This window comes from Buteo buteo, chromosome 17 (genome assembly GCF_964188355.1).
Source record: "Buteo buteo chromosome 17, bButBut1.hap1.1, whole genome shotgun sequence".
Taxonomy (NCBI): Eukaryota; Metazoa; Chordata; class Aves; order Accipitriformes; family Accipitridae; genus Buteo; species Buteo buteo.
This window is the reverse complement of record NC_134187.1, coordinates 30611029-30633525: the sequence shown is the minus strand read 5'-3', so window position 1 is coordinate 30633525 and position 22497 is coordinate 30611029. Positions and strand designations below refer to the sequence as shown.

General features: G+C 63.7%; 3 protein-coding genes and 1 pseudogene across 4 annotated transcripts; 2 read left to right on the top strand and 2 right to left on the bottom strand.

Moving 5' to 3' along the window:
- Positions 1–2165: 2165 nt before the first annotated feature.
- Positions 2166–3964, bottom strand: LOC142040824 (retinol dehydrogenase 16-like; annotated as a pseudogene).
- Positions 3965–4884: 920 nt separating this feature from the next.
- Positions 4885–7233, bottom strand: LOC142041104 (retinol dehydrogenase 16-like). The gene is made up of 4 exons (XM_075049706.1): positions 6764–7233; positions 6386–6644; positions 5481–5644; positions 4885–5312 (listed from the first exon to the last, which is right to left on the bottom strand). Exons 1-4 carry the CDS (start codon positions 7077–7079, stop codon positions 5095–5097), a joined length of 957 nt encoding a protein of 318 aa, XP_074905807.1. The 5' UTR covers positions 7080–7233; the 3' UTR covers positions 4885–5094.
- Positions 7234–7619: 386 nt separating this feature from the next.
- PRIM1 (DNA primase subunit 1) lies at positions 7620–10678 on the top strand. Its single transcript, XM_075049705.1, has 13 exons — positions 7620–7842; positions 8116–8273; positions 8395–8501; positions 8600–8673; positions 8931–9067; positions 9134–9192; positions 9270–9380; positions 9499–9589; positions 9673–9817; positions 9901–9970; positions 10049–10134; positions 10214–10312; positions 10420–10678. The coding sequence occupies exons 1-13, from the start codon at positions 7740–7742 to the stop codon at positions 10437–10439; spliced, it is 1260 nt and encodes a 419-aa protein (XP_074905806.1). The 5' UTR covers positions 7620–7739; the 3' UTR covers positions 10440–10678.
- A 401-nt stretch (positions 10679–11079) lies between these two features.
- On the top strand, positions 11080–22442 carry NACA (nascent polypeptide associated complex subunit alpha). 2 transcript variants are annotated; one of them, XM_075049702.1, is made up of 10 exons: positions 11080–11166; positions 11718–11789; positions 14737–14778; positions 15718–18702; positions 20178–20263; positions 20389–20466; positions 20990–21136; positions 21470–21598; positions 21937–22059; positions 22314–22442. In XM_075049702.1, the coding sequence occupies exons 2-10, from the start codon at positions 11720–11722 to the stop codon at positions 22326–22328; spliced, it is 3675 nt and encodes a 1224-aa protein (XP_074905803.1). In that variant the 5' UTR covers positions 11080–11166; positions 11718–11719; the 3' UTR covers positions 22329–22442. The 2 variants fall into 2 exon arrangements, with proteins under 2 accessions (XP_074905803.1, XP_074905805.1); XM_075049704.1 differs by lacking the exons at positions 14737–14778; positions 15718–18702.
- Positions 22443–22497: the final 55 nt, after the last annotated feature.

Below are 22497 nucleotides of genomic sequence, written 5' to 3'. Positions count from 1 at the left end.
ACCCAGCTGAGCCAGGTCCTTCCCCAGCTCTGGGAGTCCCAAGGGATTAGGGTGGGTTAAGGCGATCATGCCATTGACTGTCCCTGATGCTCACGCGATGCCAGCACGAGCTCAGGGTTTCCTTTGCAGGGAAAAGGGCTGAAAGCTGAACGTTTCTGCCAGGTCAGCGCTGCCCGTCGCTCCAAGCTGTCGCAGGAGTTGATGGCAGATGGCTATCGCCACAGAAACACCTCTGGCCGGGCAGCAATTAATCATCGAGCCGTGATTGCCTGGCAGTTTTGCAGGGGAAGGGAGGGGGCTTGAGCCTTGCCCCGGCACTGGGGAGGGGGCTGATAGGCAGAAAATTTTGCATCAAGCTGCAAGTCCTGCAAAACAATTGCAGGAAATCTCCTTTTCGAGTGCAGACAAGACTTTGTGATCAACAATCGGCTCGGAAGGAAGGCACGGCCGGAGTGGGGAAGCACGAGGGCACTGATAAGTCGGGTCTCACAACAACAAGCCCAGCGCTGGTGACCCGCGCGCAGGTACCCAGCCCCAGCGGGACCGAGGCCCCGGGTTGCAAACAGGAACTCTGCGGCTCTGTGCTTGCCCTGAGCGCAACGGGGCGCGTTTTGGCTCGGCCGCAGCATGGGGGTGCGGGGGGGGGCTGTGAAGGGCCATTCTGCTGCCCAAGGGGCTGGGTGGGCTCTACCTCCCTAGGAGGCAGGGATGCCATTCTGTTTCCATTTAACAGGACAGGGAATTTCCACACCAAACTCCAGGATCGAGAACGACCTGGGTGCAGTCGGGATTTGCATGGGGGCTGCCAGTCCCGGTGGGGACGGTGAGGTCTGGGAGCCGATTGCATTTCCAAGCCAGCCAAGCCACGGGGAGCGGGGCCGGTGGCTCAGCCCCTTTGCCCCATCCCTGCTGCGATGTTCAGGGTGCTCCAAGGCTTTTGGCACCCAAATGTGTGCACCCAAATGTGTGCCCAGGAGCCCCCAACCTCCCTAAGGGGCCAGGTCTCCCCTTTGTCTGGAGATAAGTGGGAAAAGGCAGTTTCTTCTCTGCGAAGTGGCCACTTCAACCCGAGTGGGTCCTTTGGAGGCCAGTGGATCAGGGGTCGGATGGATGGGGCACAGGAAAGCAAAGAGGAGGGGCTGATAATGATACCCCCCGGGCCTGGCCGGTTCCTCCTCCACCTGCCAGTGCTTCGCTCTGGGGTGAAATATGGGCACTGGGTCCCTCCTGGCTGCTGCCAGTCCGACCCCACTGAGACGTCGGGGGGCAGCACGGACCTGGAGTGAGGTGGGCTCCAGGCAGCGGCAGCACTGGGGATCTGCCATTCTCCCACCCTCCCCAGGCAGCCAAGGGATGTGGGTGCAGGGGTCAAGGCCCCCGTGTCACCTCCTGGCAACTCAGCATGCCGCAGCCCGGCCCTTTGGGGACACGTGGGCCTGAAACGTGACGTGTGGGGGCTGCTGGGGCCGTCTTACTGATTTGCTAAGCTGAGCAAAGCATTTAGGAAAGCTTTCTTGGCTGGGGAGACAGCTCAGTAAGCTGTAATGCAGCTTGCACAAGGGCCCTACGTGCTGCCTTCCGTCCTGCCGTAGCTCCTTGTCCCCCTGAGCTCCATCGCAGCCCTGGGGTGTCTTGGTCTCACGTGGGCTCGGTCTCTGCGCGTGCGGGAGCAGTGCGATGCTGGTGGGAGTGGGGCTGCTGCTAACATTGCTCTTGTCCTGCAGGCAAGCGCACAACCTCAGGGACCTAACCCCCAGCTAGTCATCACTAATCAGCCCTTAATTAGAGGTATGAACGATACATGAATCGCCGCCCACATGCCCAGCTCGGAAAAACATCTTTAACCATGTCCCGGGGCAGCAGCATCCCTCCAGCATGAGGCAGCGATGGGGAGCCAGAGCACCGCTGGTGCCTGCGACAGCCCCGCAGGCACGATCAGCCATGCCGGTAGGTGCCCATTGACCCCTGCCTCCGACTGTGAGGATGAGCTGGATCCCCCGGTGCAGCCACCAGGCCCTTAACGGGCTGCAGGGGCAGAGACGATCCTGCTCTGCAGCTCAGACATCCCCGGGGAACACGGCTACTCTGGGCACAGGTCGCAGTTGGGGTCCTGCCACAGGCTGGCAGGGACCCCACCGGCATCACAGCTGCCCCGGCACGGCGGGTCACCCACCACGGTGGCCAAGCGGGTCTTGGACACGTCCGAGGCTGAGGTTCACCGCGGGCACCCCCTCGCTTTGCACCAGCTTTGTTGAGCAAGTTAACAGGGGCTTGAGGCAAGCGGGTGCCTGTGGGTGCTGCGTCCACATCCCCGGTCTGGTGGCCATCTTCAGGGGCACGCGGGCATCCATCCCTCTGGCCGGGACGGGCTTGAAGAAGACGATGGCATCGTTGGTGAGCCAGGCTGGGCAGTAGCTGAGCGGCAGAAGGGTGAGCCGGACATCCCAGCTGGCCGCGTAGCGGCTGTGGGGGAAGCAGGCGAGCAGCGCGTGTGCCGTGACGCTGGTGACAACGGGCAGGAGCTGCTCAAGCGGTGCAGCAGGACGCTGCTTTTGGCATCTGTGTGGGCGGGGGGGGGTCAGCCTGGCCCAGCATGCTGGCGGTGGTGGAGTCACCGGGGAGTGCTGGGGCCACATGGGGATGTACTCACGGGTCTCCGGGTAATGGTGGCCGTAGGCTGCCTGGGTCTCTGCTGGGAGCTGCTCCCAGAAGTGTTTGAAGCCCTTCACCACCGTTACAGGGTCGGTCATCCCTGTCCAGAAGCCACCAGGTTTAATGATGGAGATCTGCACCCCGAAGGGGCACATCTCACGCCTGGTGAGGGATGGGCTGTCAGCCTCGCAGATGGAGCTGCTGTCCCGAGCTGAGATGGGGCGGGGGGGGGGGGGGCAGAACTGAGCCACGCAGGGCAAGGGGGAGCCCGTGACCCCCTCTGGGCACCCCAGTGTCCCCTGGGAGGGTGCAGGGGAGCCCTCTCCTTGCTCAAGGCTTTCTCAAAACCCTTTCTCTGGTTGCACAACTGTTGCTCTAGCAGTGCCCTGGTTTCCCAACCTGTGGGCAACCATGTTGGTATTTCACAAGCTCCTGCCTCGGCTCACTGCTGCTCTGCTGTATAGGGAAGGATGTAACTGGGTGCGACATAAAACCCTGCTTGGGGAAAGTGGGGCAGAGCTGCCCAGCATGCCTGCGCCTGCCAACGCACACCCGGCTGCTGTAAAAGCCCTGGCATAGGGGAGCACAGGGGGCTGCTGGTGGCTGCCACTGCTGTACCAGAGGCTGTCAGAGAAGGTCTCCACGCCTTACTTGGACATGCAGTATGCCCCACTGAAAAAGGAGACACGGCCCGTCATGCTGGCCATGCTGACCACCCAGCCCCGCACTTGCTGCACCAGGGGTAGAAGGCTCAGCATCACCTCAATGAGGCCAACCAGGTTGATGTCCAGCACCTTGACAAAGTCGTCCTTGGTCAGCCATTCATTAGGGGCGGTCGGGATGGCAATCCCTGTGTTGTTCACCGGCCCCCAGAGCCCTGGACAGAGAGGACGGGGTGACGGGGGCTGCTCCCCTGCCCCTGCTCCAGCACTGGCTGTGCCAGCACGGGTTGGCAGAGCCGCGGCAGGGCCAACGGGGGCAGCCGCCCCGTCCTACCTCGGTCGCCCACATGCTCCCGGACCCAGGCGGTGGCGGCGGCGATGCTCTGGCTGGAGGTGACATCCAGGAGGACGGTCTGCAGCCGCAGTGAGGCGGCCGCCCGCAGCTGCGCGGCCCCGGTGCCGGTCAGGCAGGCGGCCAGCACCCGCAGCCCCCGGGCGTCCAGCTGCCGTGCCAGCAGGTTGCCGAAGCCGCTGTCGCAGCCCGTGATCAGGACGTACTTCTCCGAGAGCCTCGGCACCGTCTGCCGCTCCTGGTCCCAGTGCCACAGCAGGTACAGCCCCGCCAGCACCGCCGCCAGGTACAGCCACATCCTCGGGCACTGGCTTAGCAACAGCCTTCTGCACAGTCCGCACTTGTGCCGTATATACAGAGGCCGGCATGGAGGACCAGCCCCAGCCCATGCATCGGGCAGCACTGGTGGGAGAGCCAGGTGCCGGGGTTGCTCTGGGGCATGCTGGAGGAGAGGCAGGATTGCAGCAGCACCTGAAGACAGTTTTGCACCTCTCAGTTGCAGTTCATGGCTTCACCTCACACAGATCCGTGTGCCTGGAGCTCTACTTTGGCTTTTAATGGCTGTTTGTGCTGGCAGGGTGGATCCAGCTGCCCCACGGAGCAGGGTTTGGCTGCTCTCCAGACACAGTTGGCAGCATCTGGCCTCGGACTTCTCCCTCTCGCCGGCTGTGCAGCACTTGCCCGGCTTTGGTCTGGTGGCGGACAGCAGCTTTGTCCCCTCACCCTGGGACGGGCCCTGCACGAGAAGGCAGCAAAGCTGCTGGGGTGAGCCTGGATACAGGCAAAGGGGTGTCCCGGTGTCTGCAGCCACAGCGGTGCCCGGGCATGGTTTGCTGGAGCGGGGCAGCCTTCGCTGACTGGGCGCTGTGGGTCTGCAGAGCCATGCACAGAAGCAGGCGCTGCTGGGGGATGCCCGAGGGGCACCGAAGAGGAGGAGGACTGACCAGAGGCTGCCCAGCCCTCTGCCCAGAGGGAAATCTGCCCAGGTTTGTATGGGTCTGGTTTTTATTCACATATGTTAACTCCTGGAGTGCTGGCTCGGGTGAGGGCAGCTCTCACCCCTGTGAGGGCTGGACCCTGCATGGAGCAGGGACTCGGGGGAACAGCCAGAGACCCCAAGAGCTCTTGCGGCATGGCACGGCACGGCCGGCAGCAGTGCTGGTGCCGTTGGAGGAGCAGCGACATGGCCTCGGTGCCGCCACCCCAGCTGAGGCTGAAACCAAGCTCTGCCAGGCAGGGAGGAGGAGTTGTCTTTATTCAGAAGCAAACTGGTCTGCTAACAGAGGACAGCGGGTGTGAAACATACATTGTGTTCAAAATTCAGGAACCTATCGGCATGGCCTTGGCTGTGGGCCATGCTGGGTCCCACCCTGCACTGCCCGGCCCTGGCTGATGCTGCCTGTCAGCTGCCTATGCCAATTCCCTGCCTTAGGCTTTCTGGGCAGGTTTGGGGGATAACCAGGTGAATATGACATCTGTGAGGGCTGACGGCAGGTAGCTAAGGGGGATGTAGATCAGCTTGGCATCCCAGCCTGCAGAGTAGCGCGTGCGAGGGTAGCGGCTGGTCAGCGCGTGCTCCATGCAGTCTGTGACCAGCCTCAGGTTGGAGTTGTATCTCTTCTGCATCTTCCTGAATGATACCAAAACTGCAGAGGCAGAAAGCGCTGGTCAGGCTGCTAGCCTTAGACCCTCGAGCCGAACGCAGCCGAACGGCTCAGTGGGATGACAGGGTGGTGGGACACCCCATGGCTCCAGGAATGTGCCTTGTGTCAGGAGAGAAACAGATTTGCTTAACCTTTAGGTGAGGTACTTACACTGCTTCAAGTAATTCTCCCCGTAACTTGCTTTGATTTCCTCTGGGAGCTTCTCCCAGATGGAAACAAAATTATTCTCCAGGAGCTCGGTGTTGGTGATCATCGTCTTGAAGTAGCCTGGCTCAATCACGCTGACCTTCACCCCGAAGCTGCGCATCTCAAGCCTGGAAGGGATCAAGCCCCAGGGGACATGGGAGCAGCACCTGAATGCATCTGCTGTCCACCAGCATGGGCTGCGCGTGGACACTGGTTCTCGCGCAGGACTCATGGCAGCCTTGTACTGGAGGTTTGACAGGGAGCCTGACCACCCCAATGGACCCTGCGCCAGCCTGGTACACGTCCAAGGCGGCATGTGAGCAAACGTCTGCTGAGTCTGGATGGGACTGGGCCAAAGCAAACCTCGGGACCACGGGGCCATTGCCCACAGAATCCAGTACAGGGGCCAAGTCCGATAGGAGATGCTGAGTGCCAGGGCAGGCAGTACCAGCCAGCGTGGCCACCCACAGCTTCCCTGCCGCTGGGAAGTCATCAGGCAGGGGAATGAAGTCAAAGCTCTGCCAAGTTCTTTGCCTTCCCTTACCCCAGGCTACCTCTGCATGAGCTTGGCTGAAAGTGGAGCAGAGGCTGCCAGCTGCAGGCAGGGTCCCCCCCAGGCAGGAGATCACTCCTGTGGGACCCAAGTGCTGTAGCTGTGGCACAAGGTGTCCCGACATCAGGTCCACGCATTAAGCATCCCCGCAGCCCCTCCTCTCATGCTTCGGCAGCAGCTTAAACAAACTCAACCTGCGCTTGCTTGCGGTTGGATGAGGAAGGGGTTTGACAGACAGAGGCGCTGCCAGCCAAAGCCCGGAAAAGCAAAGTGGGAAATCGGGGGCGGTGTCTGCCGCGTCGGACTTAGGACTTACCGGAGGCTGTCGGAGAAGGCCTCCACGCCATACTTGGACAAGCAGTACCCCCCGCCAAAAAAGGAGACACGGCCCATCACACTGGCCACATTGACCACCCGGCCCCGTGCTTGCCGCACCAGGGGTAGGAGGCTCAGCGTCACCTCGACAAGGCCGACGAGGTTGACGTCCAGCACCTTGACGAAGTCGTCCTTGGTCAGCCATTCATTAGGGGCGGTCGGGATGGCAATCCCTGCGTTATTCACCAGCCCCCAGAGCCCTGGACAGAGAGGACGGGGTGACGGGGGCTGCTCCCCTGCCCCTGCTCCAGCACCAACTGTGCCAGCACGGGTTGGCAGAGCCGCGGCAGGGCCGAAGGGGGCGGCCGCCCCGTCCTACCTCGGTCGCCCACATGCTCCCGGACCCAGGCGGTGGCGGCGGCGATGCTCTGGCTGGAGGTGACATCCAGGAGGACGGTCTGCAGCCGCGGTGAGGCGGCCGCCCGCAGCTGCGCGGCCCCGGTGCCGGTCAGGCAGGCGGCCAGCACCCGCAGCCCCCGGGCGTCCAGCTGCCGTGCCAGCAGGTTGCCGAAGCCGCTGTCGCAGCCCGTGATCAGGACGTACTTCTCCGAGAGCCTCGGCACCGTCTGCCGCTCCCGGTGCCAGCGCCGCAGCAGGTACAGCCCCGCCAGCACCGCCGCCAGGTACAGCCACATCCTCGGGCACCGACACCGGGTGCGCAACCGGGGCGCCGCGGCGGCTGAGCGGCTCCGGACCGACCTTGGCCCTGCCCGCGGCGCCGCTGTCAATGATTAATTAGCGCGGCCGCGGGCTCGGGAACGGCTCCGGTGCAACGACCGCGGGGCCACCCGATACTACCGGCCTGCGGGGGCGGCCGCGCCCACCCCCGGTCCCGCCCCGTTCCCCCTTCCGGGCATCGCCCCGGGCCGGACCGGGCTCGGTACCATCGCGGCGCTGCTGCCTGGAGCCCGCCGGGCGTCCGGCCCCGGGGCTCTGCGTCGGTCCCGGGGCCGCGGGCTCTTCTGCCCCGGGGCTCTGCATCGGTCCCTGCATCGGCCCCGGGGCTCCGCTCCGGCAGCAGCCGGGGAGGGTCCGGTCGGGTTCGGTCGCAGCCGTGCGGCCGCCGGGGAATCGTTAACACGGAACGGGGCAGCGCCCGGGGGGGGGTCCCGCACCCCTTCGCTACCGCTCCGGGCACCCCGGACCCCGACACCCCCCCCCCCCCCCGGCGTGTCCCGAACCGGGCCGTGCCCCCATCCCCGCTCCTCCCCGTCCCCGTGCTCCGGGGCCGGACTACAGCTCCCGGCGGCCCCCGGGCGCCCGTCCCCGCCGCTTCCCGCCGCCTCTTTCCCGCCATGGCGCGGTTCGAGCCGGCGGCGCTGCCGGAGCTGCTCCCGGTCTTCTACCGGCGGCTCTTCCCGCACGGCGCCTACGGCCGCTGGCTCGGCTACGGCGGCGGTGAGCGGGGGGGGGCCTGCGGTACCGGGGCCCGGGGCACGTGGCGGGGGCCCGGCGGGTCGCTGGGGCTGGCGGCGGTGGGTGGATGCACCGACCAGGGTCCGGGACACCGGGGGGGGGCGGATCTGGGGGCGCCTGTAATGAGGGGGGGGCTCAGGAGTGCGGTGAGGGGGCTGGGGGGAAACAGGCGGGAGGGGTGCGGGCCTTCAGGGCAGTGTCAGGGCTGCCCCCGACCCCGTCCGCACCCCCCCAACCCTCCCCGCGCCTCCGCAGTGGTGAAGAACTACTTCCAGCTGCGGGAATTCTCCTTCACGCTGCGGGACGATGTCTACCTGCGGTTCCAGTCCTTCGGCAGCCCCCAGGAGCTGGAGCGGGAGCTGCAGAGGACCAACCCCTACAAGATCGACATCGGGGCCATCTATTCCCACCGGGTGAGTCCTGCTCCCACCCAAGCACCCCGACCAGGAGCACGGGTGCCGGCCAGCCCCAGGGGGGACGTGGCCCCCGGGTCACAGGGTCCCTGGCTGGAGCTGAGCCCGTTCTGCCCCGCAGCCCAACCAGCACAACACGGTGCATCTGGGGGCCTTCCAGCCGCAAGAGAAGGAGCTGGTCTTCGACATTGACATGACGGACTATGACGACGTCCGGACGTGCTGCAGGTTCCCGGGGGTGTTCACGGCAGGAGCTGGAATAGGGGGCCGGGAGAGGGGTGCAGGGGCATGGGGCAGCAGGCTGACCCGCCGTGCTCTGCCTGCAGCTCGGCCGAGATCTGCTCCAAGTGCTGGACCCTGATGACCATCGCTGTCCGCATCATCGATCGCGCGCTTGTGGGTGAGGGTCTCAGGGACCCACGCGGCCCCTGGCCTCATGCACCGGGGACACGTCCAGAGCACGCTCTGCCCTGCAGCAACACCCAGACCCCAAAGGGGGGCCAGGGCAGCGCTCGTGCTCTCATGGGGCTGGGGGGGAGTGGAGGATGTGCTGGTGCCCAGTGGGGTTTGCCCAGCGGGTTTGCAGCGCTGCTGGGCTTGGACGGACGCCGCAACCCATCCCGACGCGCTCCCGCAGCCTGGCTCTTCCCCCTGTAGAGGACCTGGGCATGAAGCATCGCCTGTGGGTGTACTCAGGACGGAGGGGTGTCCACTGTTGGGTCTGCGACGATGCGGTGCGGAAGTGGTCCCCGGCGCTGCGGGCAGCCACTGTGGAGTACCTGACCCTGGTGAAGGTGGGTGCATGGGGGGCCGGGTACCCCCTGCCCACCCCCATAGGCTGACCGCCGCTGTCCCTCCAGGGTGGAGCAGAGACCGTGAAGAAGGTGAACCTCTCCGAGCCCATCCACCCCTTCATCAGGTCGGTGGGGACCCCCCATGCCTGGCCCCTGCAGCCACCGGCCGTGGGGTGCTGACTCCCTCCCTGCTCCTCCGCAGGCGGTCGGTCAGTGTGGTGGAGAAGTACTTTGAGGCATACGCGCTGGTGGGCCAGGACATCCTGGGCAGCCCGGAGAGCTGGGAGAAGGTGCTGGCCCTTGTCCCGGAAGATATCCTTCCCAGAGCAGCCCTGCCGTGCCGTTGGGCACTGTGCCGGGTCCAGAGGGAGGGTCCACATGGTGGGAGCAGGGTCAGCAGTGTCTGCGATCAGCCTTGACTGCTGGCCACAGCACCGCGAGCCACTGCAGGGCGAGTTCCCCAAGAAGCGTGACTCGGTGCAGCGCTGGGAGCTGCTGAAGGGCAGGATGGAGCGGGTGCGGGTGAGTGGCCATGGAGCAACCCTGGGCAGGGGGCCGGGTGCTGACGCCTGCCCCGCTGCCCGCTGACCCACCTGTCCCCGCAGCGGGCAGCGGCGAGTGGGAAGGGCACGTCGTGCTACGCAGACTGGGAAATCATGCTGCAGTACTGCTTTCCCCGCCTCGACATCAACGTCAGCAAAGGTGTCGGGCACCTGCTGAAGAGCCCTTTCAGCGTCCACCCCAAAACAGGTGGGTCTGGCAGCCTGCGGTGCTGGCACCCCACAGGGACCCCCGGGGCTGCTACCCCCTGCGGTGACTCCCCTCTCTTGCAGGTCGCATTTCTGTGCCGCTGGATCTGCAGAGGCTGGACCGGTTTGACCCGTTCGCTGTCCCCACCATCAGGTACATGAGCGGGGCTGGCAGCTCAGGGGGTCCTGGCTGCACCGGCAGCCCCCCACCATGTCCCACCATCTCCCACAGTTCCCTGTGCCACGAGCTGGACACGGCCGGCAATGACGGGGAGCAGGAGGACGGCAGGGAGACGGAGCCAAAGCGCCGTGCGCGGGGTGAGCGGGGCTGGGGCCGGGGCACGGGGGGGTTCTCACCGCCTGCTCCCACTCCTGCTCAGCTCCCCAAATCCTCCAGACTACAAGAAGACGAGCCTGGCGCCCTATGTGCGGGTCTTCGAGCAGTTTGTGGAGGAGATGGAGCGCGCCCGGAGGGGAGAGCTGCTCCGGAGAAGCGGTAAGAGCCGGGCAGGGATGCAGCCACCTGGGGGACCCTGAAGGGGACCCCCTGGCTCTGAGAAACTGCTCTTTTTCTGTAAAACTTCCCACTTCTCCTCTTTGCAGACCTTCAAGGAGACTTCTAAGGCCTCACTGCCAGGAGCCACAGCAGCAGGCCCAGTCCTCGCCGCAGGACTGCTGAGGGACCCACTCCACCATCGCTGCCTCCGCTGTCATCGCTGCTGGCCACGGGGGGTCCTGGTGCCTTGGAGCAGGGAGCCTGCCAGCCACCGGCCGAACCGCACCGGCTCCCTGCCCCGCTCCCCGCGCCCCTTCCCGCCTTCTGTACCTTTTCTACACAAAGACCATTAAACGCCTGCGGTCACCCCTGTGCCTGCACCCCCGGGACGCGCCGAGGCGGGAGGGGGCCGGGGCCCGGGTCTGCATCCCGTCCCCGCGAGGAGGAGCTGGGGGGCCTTGCCCCTGCCTGGCAGCCGCAGGGTCGCTGCCCCCCCGTACCCCTGCCCGTACCCCTGCCCACGGGGTCTCTGCCGGCACCCGGGGGGGGGTCCCTGTCCCACAGCTGGGGCCAGGCCCCACGTTCATGGTGTCAGCCCCACACCCGGAGGGGTCCTAGCTCCGCTGCCACGGAGGTTCCTGCCCCACACCTTGGGGTCGCCGCCCACGGGGGATCCCGGTGCCGCCCCGGTCCCTCTGCCGCCGGACGGGGCCCGGAACGGCGGAGCGCGGCCGCTGGGGCGGGGCGGGCGGCGGGCCGCTGCCCCTGCCCCGGAAGTGCTCGTCTTCCCGGAAGTCGCGCTTCCAGGAGCTCGGTCTCTTTCCGCCGCCATCTTGGGCCCTATTCCCCGCACAGTGAGTCCCGTCGCCGCCATCCGCCGCCATCCGCCGCCGCGCGGGCCCGGGGCCGCTGCGGGGGCTGCCTGCCGTTCGCGGGCCGCGGCTGGGCCGGGAGGGAGGGCGGGAGGGCGGCGGCGGCGGCCCGGCCGAGGCCGCCGCTGGGGCCGTGGTCGCGCCGGGCAGGGCCGGGAAGGCTGGCGGGGACGGCCCCGCGCACCGGGAAGGGGCCACTCGGTCCGGGGTGGGGAGCGAGAGGGCAGGAGAGGCGGCCGAGGCCCCGGTCCCGGCCGCCGGGGGAGGCTAGCGCCGCAGCCGGGCGGGGTGGGAGCCCCGTTGGCGGCCCCGGGATCGGCCCGTGCCGTGCGGTGCTCGGGGCCCGCTGGGCCTGGGGTGTCCGGTACCGACCGGGCGGCCGAGCTGTCTTCGCAGACCTGTCGGTACCGGGAGGCGGGCACGGGACTGGTGGGTGGCTTCGGGAAGAGCGAGTTACCGGCGCCCGGTAAGCCGCCCTCGGGCGGTCCGGATCCCCGGCGAGCCCGGGCCTGTTGGGTTCTCCCTTTCCCCAGAAATGCCCGGCGAAGCTACAGAAACCGTCCCGGCCACGGAGCAGGAGCTGCCGCAGCCGCAGGCTGAGACAGGTGAGGCCGAGGCGGGGACCGGGCTGGCGGGGGGGGGGGAACGTCCCCGCAGCCTCTGGGCGCTGTCTCGGTCGCTTTTAAGGGGGGGAAAAAGGGGACCCGGGGAAGCTGGGAGGCTTGGGTGTGCTGGTGGCTCGGGGGCGAGGAGTTGGCCAGTGCTGCGTGATGCCAACTTGAGTCTCATCCACTTTACGCTGGGGGCATTTGAGGCATCCACTCTGTGGCCTAAGCCCCCTTCTTACTCGGCCTCCCTTTTGTCATACTGCTTCCTGCGGCCAAAACAAATCTGTTTGGTGGTTTCCTACGCAAAATCGCATCGGCTATCTCTATGGGAAATGTCACTAAAGTCATGTCGTTTGTGGTCTCTCATGTCCCAAAATATTGGGGAGAGCATTATGTCAGCCATGCTCTGTACCTGGTTTGTACAGTCCCATTACGGATTTGAGTGTTGGAGCAGTGGGAGCGGGAGGAAAACGGCTGTAGCCAGGTCAGGGTACAGCCATGCGGTGACTGGGACAGTCGGGAACGCGTACAAATGTTAATAATCCCTTTGCGCTCTGGAACTTGCGCTCCCAAACTGGTTGGGTTTGGGAAGGCGATGCGTGGCTCCGTGTTGGAAAGTCACAGTGAGGCCGGGGAGCGTTGCTGCACCAGCCTAACACCAGCCGGGGGGGCTGGCACTGGGATTCGGGGCAGCTCAAAAACGCTGAGGCAGGCGAGCATGGGCTCCTGGGCCCACCATGGGGCAGGGGCTGGTCTCCAGTCTGTGCTGGGACCTGCTGCCTGACTCCCTTGAAAGTGTCCCGGGTGCTGGGGTCCAGCTGGCAAATGCTCTGCCCGGGTTTGCTGTGTCTCTGCCCCAGGCTCAGGGACACGCTGCAGGAATACATGACGGGGCATTGTCACCCCGCCTGGGGGAGCCACACGGTGCATGACAGTGAATGGGGGTCCGTCCAAAGGGTGCTTTAGATTTGGGGACCACGAGTGAAGTCAGGAGGTGCTGGCAGAAAGCTTCCCTGGGGAGGAAGCAGCCCCCCATGTCTGGTGGGGCCAAGTGACGGCTGTCAGTGCGACAGCTGTCATGTCAGGTCCTGGGGAGCTGCTGTACTTTTGGTCTCTTTCCAGGCGTAGCTGGGATTCCTGCGGTGGGGCCACTTCCCAGCATCCCCCTGCCTCTTCCCAGGACAGCTTTTCTCTCGGTCTTGGGCGACAACTCATGCCTTTTCTCCTCCCAAAGCTCTGCTCCTCTTGAGTCTCTAACGACTTCAGGGAGCACGCTTAGGTCAGTAGAAGCTGGCCGTGGGCAGTGTGTGCTGAGCAGCAAATGCTGTTACAGTACCTGCTCCCCGGGCCCTGGGGGAGCACAGAGGGCTCCTGGGGAGTGACAAGGGCAGCCACAGAGGCCCGAGCAGCTGTGGGGCTCACGGGAGCTGTCAAGTAGGTCTGCAGGCAGAGGGTGGAGGCAAAGGGTGTGCCTGAGTGTGAGGCCTGTCATGTTTATCCCCTCTCTGCTGAGCCGGCTGTTCTGAGATCTGGCAGCACAAGAGGAGCTGGAGCTGAGGGTGCTGGTGCAGGGTTAGCAATCGCCCCGTGGGTGGGAGTCGTCAAGCAGTTTGCTTTGATGTTCGTCTTATTCTTCAGAGGTTGGTTGGTCCATGGAAAGCTTGTGGGGTTGGGTTCAGCAGTCTCTAATCCAGTGCTACAGGGCTTTAGCTTTCAGGTGTGGGCAGCAGCACCGTGGAAGGCTCTGCAGCCCAGTTGGTTTAAGCATGCCTTAAAAATTAGATGTGCTTTTTGAGAATCCTGTATCTCACTGGTGTTTGCGGAAGGAGCCACCGGAGAAGTGGGGTGCTCAGTGGAGAAGTGGTGAATTGGAAATGTCGTGCTTATCACAGGAACACCCTCAAACGGTGCTGGTGAGGCGTCACTGGAGATGGAGAAGGAACAGGGGAAGCTGGCAGGGATAAGTGAGCTTTCCAGAGAAGGCTGTTGTCTGTGCAGCTTGTTCCGTGAAGGGCTCGGGACCAGCTCAGCTCTTGGCAGGGGTTGTTCCTCCTTTTTGAGGTGCCAGTAGGTTCCCTGGAGCAGGAAGTGTCCTGGCGCCTGCTGGCACGAGCCACCGATGTCTGGCAGCACTTGTTGAGCAGCTGTGCAGCTCAGGGTAGGTTCCCATCTCCCACCACCCCACATTTTGGGGCAGGTTGGGGAAATGGGGCATTAGAAGCATCTTCTGGGCCACTGTTCTTGCGGCAGAGGAAGGGCCGTCACCCATAGAGGAGGCTGCTGTGAGTTCCACGCACGTGTTACTGCTCTGGACAGTATCAAGGCAAGGACTTGAGTCTGTGACTAGCCCTAATCGCAGCATAGGAGAGGTTGGGCAGGGACAGCGGACACGCAGGCAGGGCTGGCCCCGTTGTGGGTCAGTGGGTGACCTGTGCAGAGCCAGATGTGGCTGCAGCGGTGAAAGCCAGTGCCTCACGCGGAAGCAGGAGGAGATCTATTGCTCCCTTGATGTGATGGGGTTTCTGGGAACTGGACTGTGATTTGGGCTCTGCAGCTGTCGGTGGCTTCTCCTCAGCAGCCGGCCCAGCTGCGCTCCCCTCGCCGTCCCTCCCAGCAGACACGCCAGGACATGCTGCCTCTGGGTTTGGGGTTGATGCCGTGTGTGGGGCTGGAGCTGCCGAAGGGCGGTTGTGTGGCTGGGCCAGTTCTGCACTCCCGACCGGCAGTGGTGCCGGTTACACTGGTCAGACCAGGGCTGCCCGCCCTGGCTTTCATGGCCTCTTCCCTGAGTCGTTCCCTTTGATTGCCAGCTGACGTTCGGTATGGCAATGGCCAGGCTCTCACGTGTGCTGGGGGAGCTGGACAGCGAGCACTCCCTTGGTGAGCGCTCTCTCAGTCATCCGGACTTGCCTTACTTAATAAACTGTTGTTCTCACCCGTTCAGCTCCAGCTGCCCTTCCTCCCGCAGCCCCTGTTGCAGCGCCAGGTACTCGGACCCTACTCGTTAACACCTCGTGTGCCACATTAACCAGAGTTTGCTGTTCTGGGTGGTTGCAGTTATATTAACCCTAACAGCTTGCACTGGAGAGTGCAGGTCATTGCATGGGGGTCAGGACTTGGGGTACCATCCCCTCGGTGTGGGTGAGGCAACCCCTGTGCCTCAGCATCCTTGTCCCCAAAGGGTGCCTGCCTGCCGGGAGGGTCTGCCTGTGTCACACCAGGGCTGGAGGGAGGGGGCTGCCTTCTGCCAGAGCACAACTGCCAGAGTGCTCCTGGAACAGTTATGCATGCCACTGTGTTAAATTTGAGTTTTCTTTCTTATCATCGGGTGGGTTCCCGTCACCCCCGTGCGCCGGCCAGCCTGGAATGCAATTTCCCAGGCTTGGGAGCAGCACTGGGAGTCTGGCTGGGCCTCCAGGGCTCCATGAAGGTTATGGCAACTCCTTTGGTAGGGAAGAGCCAAGGGCAGAGCTGGCGGCAAACCCTGGCCCCCTGTGCTGGCCCCATTGGGTTCCTGCTGTTGCCGGCCCGCTGGGGCTTCGTGGCATTTTCAGGTGCCACCTACAGCCATGCCAGGGTTTCAGCCACAGCTGCTCTCAACAGGGAAACCTGGAGTGGCAGTACCGATCCTGGCATTGGGTTTTTCCTTCTGTGACTTGCACCCGTCAGCTAGCTCACATGCTGGCACAGCAGGCTCTGTAAAATCGGTGCTGGTTTCTAGAAGCGGATGAATGTCCGCTTCAACCAGTCCCGGTCTGCACTGGAACTGGCAGGTCAGGCGGACTTTCATCTGCTGCTCTAGAAGCTGGGCACGAAGGCTGGGGGGAAGGCCAGAGCCAGGATGGCGCCGCCTGTGCTGGGCAGGCTGCCTTCTCCTGGCCTCCTCTCCCTTCTCTCATGGGTTCACTCTGTTTCTCTCCTTTAGCTGTTCTTCATGCTGCTCATTCCCCACCTCTGACTCCATCTCCGGGCCCGGCTGGCCAGGCTCTCCCAGCGGAGCTGCCCAGCCCTGCTGCAGCTCTGCCTGCCCCTGCTGGCCCCCAGGCCCCCGTTTCCCCCGCTGTGGTCCCAGCTGCGGCGATCCCTGTGTTTTCTGTCCCCCCCCAGCTCCCTGCCCCAGCTCTGCAGGTCCCAGTTACCACTTCCCCTCCTCCAGCTCCACAGTCCCCAATGGATTTTGCAGCCCCAGGATCTCCAGGGCCTGCCCCAGTTAGCCCAGTGTCTCCGGAACCCCCGGCCCCAGTGTCTCCTGCTCTGGCTGCTCCTCCCACCGCAGTGACAGTGGACCCCTTCACCCCCACTGTGAGCCCTGGTTCTCCCCCTGCAGCTCTTGCCTCTCCTGTGAAAGCTGCCCCCCCTGCTGCCCCTCTGAGCCCCACGGGAGCTGGAGCCCAGGCCCCTCTCCCTGTCTCCATGGCAGCCTCGCCAGCCCCTGCTCCTTCCAAGGGCACTGGGGCAGGCCCAGCTGCTCTCCCACCCCCACCTTCCCTTCCCCTTATGGCATCTCTCCCGGCAGCAGCCCCCACTCTCCTGCCTTCTTCTGCTGTGCCTCCTGAGGCAGCTTGTCCCCAGAGCCCGGGCTCGCCCCCTCTTCCTGCAGCAGCCCCTCTCTGTCCTGCTGTGACATCAGCAGCGGCTGCCCCGGCAGTACCAGCGTCTCCTGGCAGCCCTGCCTCCGCTCTGCTGGCTTCTGCTTCAGCCTCTCCTCGAGCCCCAGCCCCCAACTCTTTCCTGCCCCCGCTTGCTCCTCCCCAGTGCCCAGCCCTGGCCGGTGCCATCTCTCCACCTGTCTTCCTGGCTGCCCCCGTGGCCCTGGCCCCGTTGTCACCCCCTGCCCCTTTGCTGCCAGCTGGGATGTCTCCTGGGAGTCCTGCTTCTGCCCCACAGGGTCTAGCCCCTGGTGCTCCAGTCTCTCCACTGATTCCCGTTGCTCCTTCTGTTGCCAAGACCTGTCCCACGGGCCATGCCCCGGTGGCCCCAGCAGCCCCAGCTGTTGCCCCTGTCACCTCTGCAGTTCCAGCTGCAGGAGACCTGGTCCCTCCCTCCATGACCAGGACACCTGGGAGCCCAGACCTTTGGGTAGTGCCTGCCACTGCAGCAGCTCCCATCGCTCCTGTCCTGTCCAAACCTTCTCTGGGAGCTGCCACGTCTCCCCCAGGGCCGCTGACAGCAACATCTCCCAGTGCTGTACCAGCAGTGGCCACAGCTGCTCTGGCTAAAGCAGCTCCAGCGAGCCCTGTCTCCCCTCTGGCAGCTCCTGTGCCTGCTGCCCCCTCAGCCCCTGCCAGCTCCCTGCCTGTCACACCAGCAGTGCCAGCCCCAGCCACCACTACTGCAGCCAAAGCGGCTCCCCTGAGCCCAGTTGCTGCCCCCTCTGCCCCTGCTGCACTGGCGATGGCAGCTCCACCAGCTCCAGCTGCCCCTCCTGCAGCCAAAGTGGCTCCCATGAGCCCGGTCACTGCCCCAACTGCTTCTTCTGCTCCTGCTGCACCAGCTCTGGCTGCCCCTCCTGCAGCCAAAGCGGCTCCTGTGAGCCCAGTTACTGCCCCATCTGCCCCTGCTACACCAGCTTCTGCAGCTCCACCAGCTCTGGCTGCCCCTCCTGTAGCCAAAGAAGCTCCCGTGAGTCCAGTCACTGCCCCGTCTGCTCCCTCTGCCCCTGCTGCACCAGCTCCTGCGGCTCCACCAGCTCCGGCTGCCCCTCCTGCAGCCAAAGCGGCTCCTGTGAGCCCAGTCACTGCCCCCTCTGCCCCTGCTGCATCGGTGACGGCAGCTCCACCAGCTCCAGCTGCCCCTCCTGCAGCCAAAGCAGCTCCCAAAAGCCCTGTTGCTGCTCCCTCTGCCCCTGCTGCACCAGCTCCTGCAGCCCCACCAGCTCCAGATGCCCCCACCACAGCCAGAAAGCCTCCGAAGAGCAGCCCTGTTGCTGCCCCGTCTGTTCCCTCTGCCCCTGCTGCTCCAGTGCCGGCGGCTCCACCAGCTCCAGCTGCCCCTGCTGCGGCCAAAGCACCTCCCAAGAGCCCTGTTGCAGCCACACCAGCTCCTGCAGCTCCACCAGCTCCAGCCACCCCTGCTGCAGCCAAAGCACCTCCCAAGAGCCCTGTTGCAGCCACACCAGCTCCTGCAGCTCCACCAGCTCCAGCCACCCCTGCTGCGGCCAAAGCACCTCCCAAGAGCCCTGTTGCAGCCACACCAGCTCCTGCAGCTCCACCAGCTCCAGCCACCCCTGCTGCGGCCAAAGCACCTCCCAAGAGCCCTGTTGCAGCCACACCAGCTCCTGCAGCTCCACCAGCTCCAGCCACCCCTGCTGCGGCCAAAGCACCTCCCAAGAGCCCTGTTGCAGCCACACCAGCTCCTGCAGCTCCACCAGCTCCAGCCACCCCTGCTGCGGCCAAAGCACCTCCCAAGAGCCCTGTTGCAGCCACACCAGCTCCTGCAGCTCCACCAGCTCCAGCTGCCCCCCCAGCAGTCCCTGCCCCAGCACCTGGCACGCTGGTTCCCACTCCAGCCCCTGTGGTTCCTGGTGCTCCCCCGAAGCCATCGGCCGATCGTGCTGCCCCTGCTTCCCAGAAACCAGAAGCCGGCCTTCCTGGCTCTGCCCCAGTGGGTACCCTCCTGCCACCTGCCTCTTCTGCACCGAGCGCTACCCCCGTGAAGAAGCAGCCCCCTCCCAGTAAGGTTGCCAAGCTGGCCCCCCATCAGCCCCTGTCCAAACCCCCCTCAAAGGCCCCGGCCCCTGTCAGCATTGCCGTCGACGATGATGACCTGCCGCCTCTGATCCCCCCAGAGCTGCCCGCTGCTGAGCCGCCGGTGCAGCCCATCCTGGTGGACCTCTCTCCCCGAGCAGCCGTGGCCCCTGCTGAGGCCCCTGCTCTTCCAGCTAAGCAGCCTGTCCTGAAGAATGACAAGGGTATTTGCCACCTCGGTTTGCCGTGTGCATGGAGTGTCACTGGCTGCCCACTGGATACTAACCTGTAGACAGGGCCTGGGTGCCCCTACGTCGCTTGGTGTGTCGGTCTAGACAAGTAGTCTTTGGAAGTACAGCAGTGGAGGCAGGCCTGAACCATGCCAGACCGAGCTGAACCTGCCTGAGCAGGCGGTGAGCCGGGGAACAGGGAGGGGAGATGTCCCGCGGCCATGGGATTGGGCAGGTCAGGGCTCGGCATGGTCCAGTGCCAGCGGGTCGGTGTCACTAACGCGTGTTCTCGGGCACAGAGCATGGTGTGGCTTGTGGCGTGGGCGCTGCGACTATTGCCTGAGCTGGCTTCACACTGAGGCTCTGGGAAGAGCTATTGTGTGCCTGTACCCCGTTGTGCGTGTCTGGCGTCCACCGTGGTTTTCCCCATGTCTGCCCGCCAGCAAAGGGGAGCTGCGGACAGCGCGGTGCCAAAACAGGCCCATCCCTGTGCCCTGGGGAAATTCCTTTGCCTGCCTGAACTGTTGGGATCCCCTGGGCATGCACCAACAGCCTGCAGAGAGCTTTGCCGAGGGCTCCTGCGTGCTTGGCGTGGCCATGGGCAAGAGGCCCTTTCCAGAGAAGGAAATGGGACTGAATTCAGGTAATGGCTGCATGAGAGGGCGTCGTGGTCACCCTCTGGCCTCCTCTGAGGCTGGAGACGCCCGGGTCTGCTTCGTTTGCTCCCACGTGGTCGGACATGGCTGTGCCGTGGTTTGCAAGCTAATCGTGGCACTGCAGCAGTGGTGCAGGAGCTGGCAGCCCTCTGAGCCTCCCAGGCTCCGGCAGCTTTCAGGACCTGGCACAGAGGCCAACCTGAGCATCCAAAGATGCTGTTCCCTGATGGGCATTTTCAAGGTAATTACAGATCATCCCCTGTAATGAAGTCACAGAAAGGTGCAGCAGCCCTAAGGCGTTGGTGAACTGGGTCTCGTTTCTGTGCCATGTACTTGAGCTCCTGCAACCCCAGCTTCACTGCTGCCTGAACAGGTTTGAGGGGAAGCGAGGGAGTCCCTGTCAGTGCCGGGCTGCTGCTGACTCACCGCCCAGGGAGTGGTGCCCTGCACTCCTCCTTGAGCCAGGACACTGCACTGGTCAGCGTGGTGCCTCAAACTGGGGAAGCAGCTGAGGCTGGGGCTGCCTCCTGTTCCGGAGCCAGCCTCCGGGCACCCGCAGTGCTTTGGCACCTGGCTTCCACCATGGTGAGAGTGCTCAGAACAGGCTCTTGTGCCACCCGCTGCTGATGGCGTTTGGGATTGCAGAGAAAGTTCCTTCTACCAGATACTGCTTAACCATGCTGACTGGAAACTGCGTCAGCATTTGGAACCCCCAGCAACAAAGGCAACACTGAAGCAGTATGGTTCTTTGATCTTCCTGTGTCCCCTGGGCCTACCTGAGCTGGAAAGAGTGACGTGTGTTTGTTTCTGTAGGGTCCGGAACAGAGTCTGACAGTGATGAATCCGTACCAGAGCTCGAAGAGCAAGACTCCACACAGGCCACAACACAGCAGGCACAGGTAGGGCAGGTGGCACGCATCAGCCACGTCCCTGCGCCCAGTGGCGGCGGAGCAGGATCCCTGCTGGTGCTGTCCACCGTTACCTCGGGATTCTTATGGGTCCCTCTTGTTTTCTCTCCTTGCAGCTTGCAGCAGCAGCTGAAATAGATGAAGAACCCGTTAGCAAAGCAAAACAGAGCCGGAGCGAAAAGAAAGCACGGAAGGTGAGGTGGGATGGTGGGTGGGCCAAACCTGTGTGCAGCAAACAGCCTGCCTGTGGACAGCTGAGCTTTGCCTCAGGGTCCAGCATGGTATCCCCAAGTGCTGGGGTCTTCGCCCTGTGAACCCTGTTCAGGGCTGCAGCTCCTTACCTCCCACCCCTGTACAGGAGCAGCCAGGCGTTCAGGAGCTGAGGGGTTTGTGCAACTTTCTGCCCTTGTCAGGCGCCCAGGCGGGGGGATACCCTGTTCACGGGCAAAATCCTTGTGTCTGCAGGGGCTTGGGGTCGTGCTATGGATCTCACCAGTCCTGGGACTAGAGAGTTCCTTTCCAGGCTCCCAGTGCACTCTCAGGCTAAAAGCCTGGGAATGCTTCTCTGCAGCAGTAAAATGCACATTTTCATTTGCATGAGCATGCCGATCGTTGGACTTGGGTCTCTGGGGAGCAGATGAATGGGCGCATCTTTTCACAGGCTGGGCTGTCTCAGTAACTCTTCTTTCCCTCACTTACCTTTCTCGTGTTTTTCAGGCAATGTCTAAACTGGGCCTTCGCCAGGTAACAGGAGTAACCAGAGTCACCATCCGGAAATCTAAGAACATCCTCTTCGTCATCACAAAGCCAGACGTGTACAAGAGCCCAGCGTCAGACACCTACATAGTCTTTGGTGAAGCGAAGGTGAGCTGACATGTGTAGTGTCTGGCAGCCACATTAATCTGTGCTAGCAGCAGCGGGGCGGCAGGCCACTTAGCTGGGGTTCCTCCTTGCCACATGTGTGCTGTGGCTGCCGCCGGCTGGTCCCAGCTGCTGTGTGCCCCCCCCGCACTGCGGGATGTGGGCAGGCCTCGGGTCCGCGCCAAGGGCCGACTTCCCGACTGGGTTGTGTGGCAGAGCTGTTTGATGTGCTGGCACTGCTGCAGCGTGGGGAGCACAGCTGTGGCCCTCTGAGCCTGTGTGCTGACATCCCACTGCGCAGGGCTGGCCTCGCTTAACGCTGCTTCCCTCCTCCAGATCGAAGACCTGTCCCAGCAAGCCCAGCTGGCAGCTGCCGAAAAGTTCAAAGTGCAAGGAGAAGCTGTTTCAAACATCCAAGAAAACACACAGACCCCCACCGTGCAGGAGGAGAGCGAAGAAGAAGAGGTATGCCTTCCCCAGCCTGTCTCTGTGGGGCTGGGTGCTTCACTGCAGACCTGAGCCAGCTGTGAAGCGTCCTGAGTTTGTGTTAAGACCTGCGGTTTCCTTTCCCTCATCTATGTCTTTGCCGTGATGGCAAAGGGAGAACACAGGGTCCTTCCCCTGGAGGATCTGGTCCCGGGGACTGTCCCCAGGGCTGGGCAGTGCATGGTCTTGCCTCCTGGGTTCCGTCTGCGTGGCCTGAGTGGGAGCTGCCCCAATCCAGACAACCCCATTTTCCTCTGCCAGGCACCGAGCAAACTGTGCGTTGGGCTGGTGTGAACCCCGGGCTCTGTCTCCTTTAGGTTGACGAAACTGGCGTCGAGGTGAAAGACATTGAGCTGGTGATGTCCCAGGCGAACGTGTCCCGAGCAAAGGCAGTCCGTGCCCTGAAGAACAACAGTAATGATATTGTAAATGCTATAATGGTGAGTGTCTGCCTGGCCAGGCAGTCCTGTTGCCCTGGGATGGAGGAGAATGGTTTGTGGCAGTGGGACGTCCCTGGGGGGTAGACGTGCAGGGCGTAGTTCCCCACTGCTGCAAGTAGGGCGTGAGCTTGGGGCCATGAGCAGAGGGACATGCCTGCAGCCGTGGTACCGGATCCCTCTGCGTGCCGGAGGCTGGGCTGTGGGGCTCCATGCTGCCGGCAAGGCTGGCTCGTAATGCTCCTTTCTCTCTGCAGGAGTTGACGATGTAGCTGCCAGAGGGAGGAGCCTTTTTTGGTGTTTCAGAGAAGAGTAAAATGCAACTAAATTTAAAATTTGTACTATTTCTATCAATTAATAAAAGTTGTGGCTTATTGTTGGTGAAACACTTTCTGCTCTGTGTTGGCTTTGCTGCCCTCCCCTCCCTGGTAGCTGAGGCCC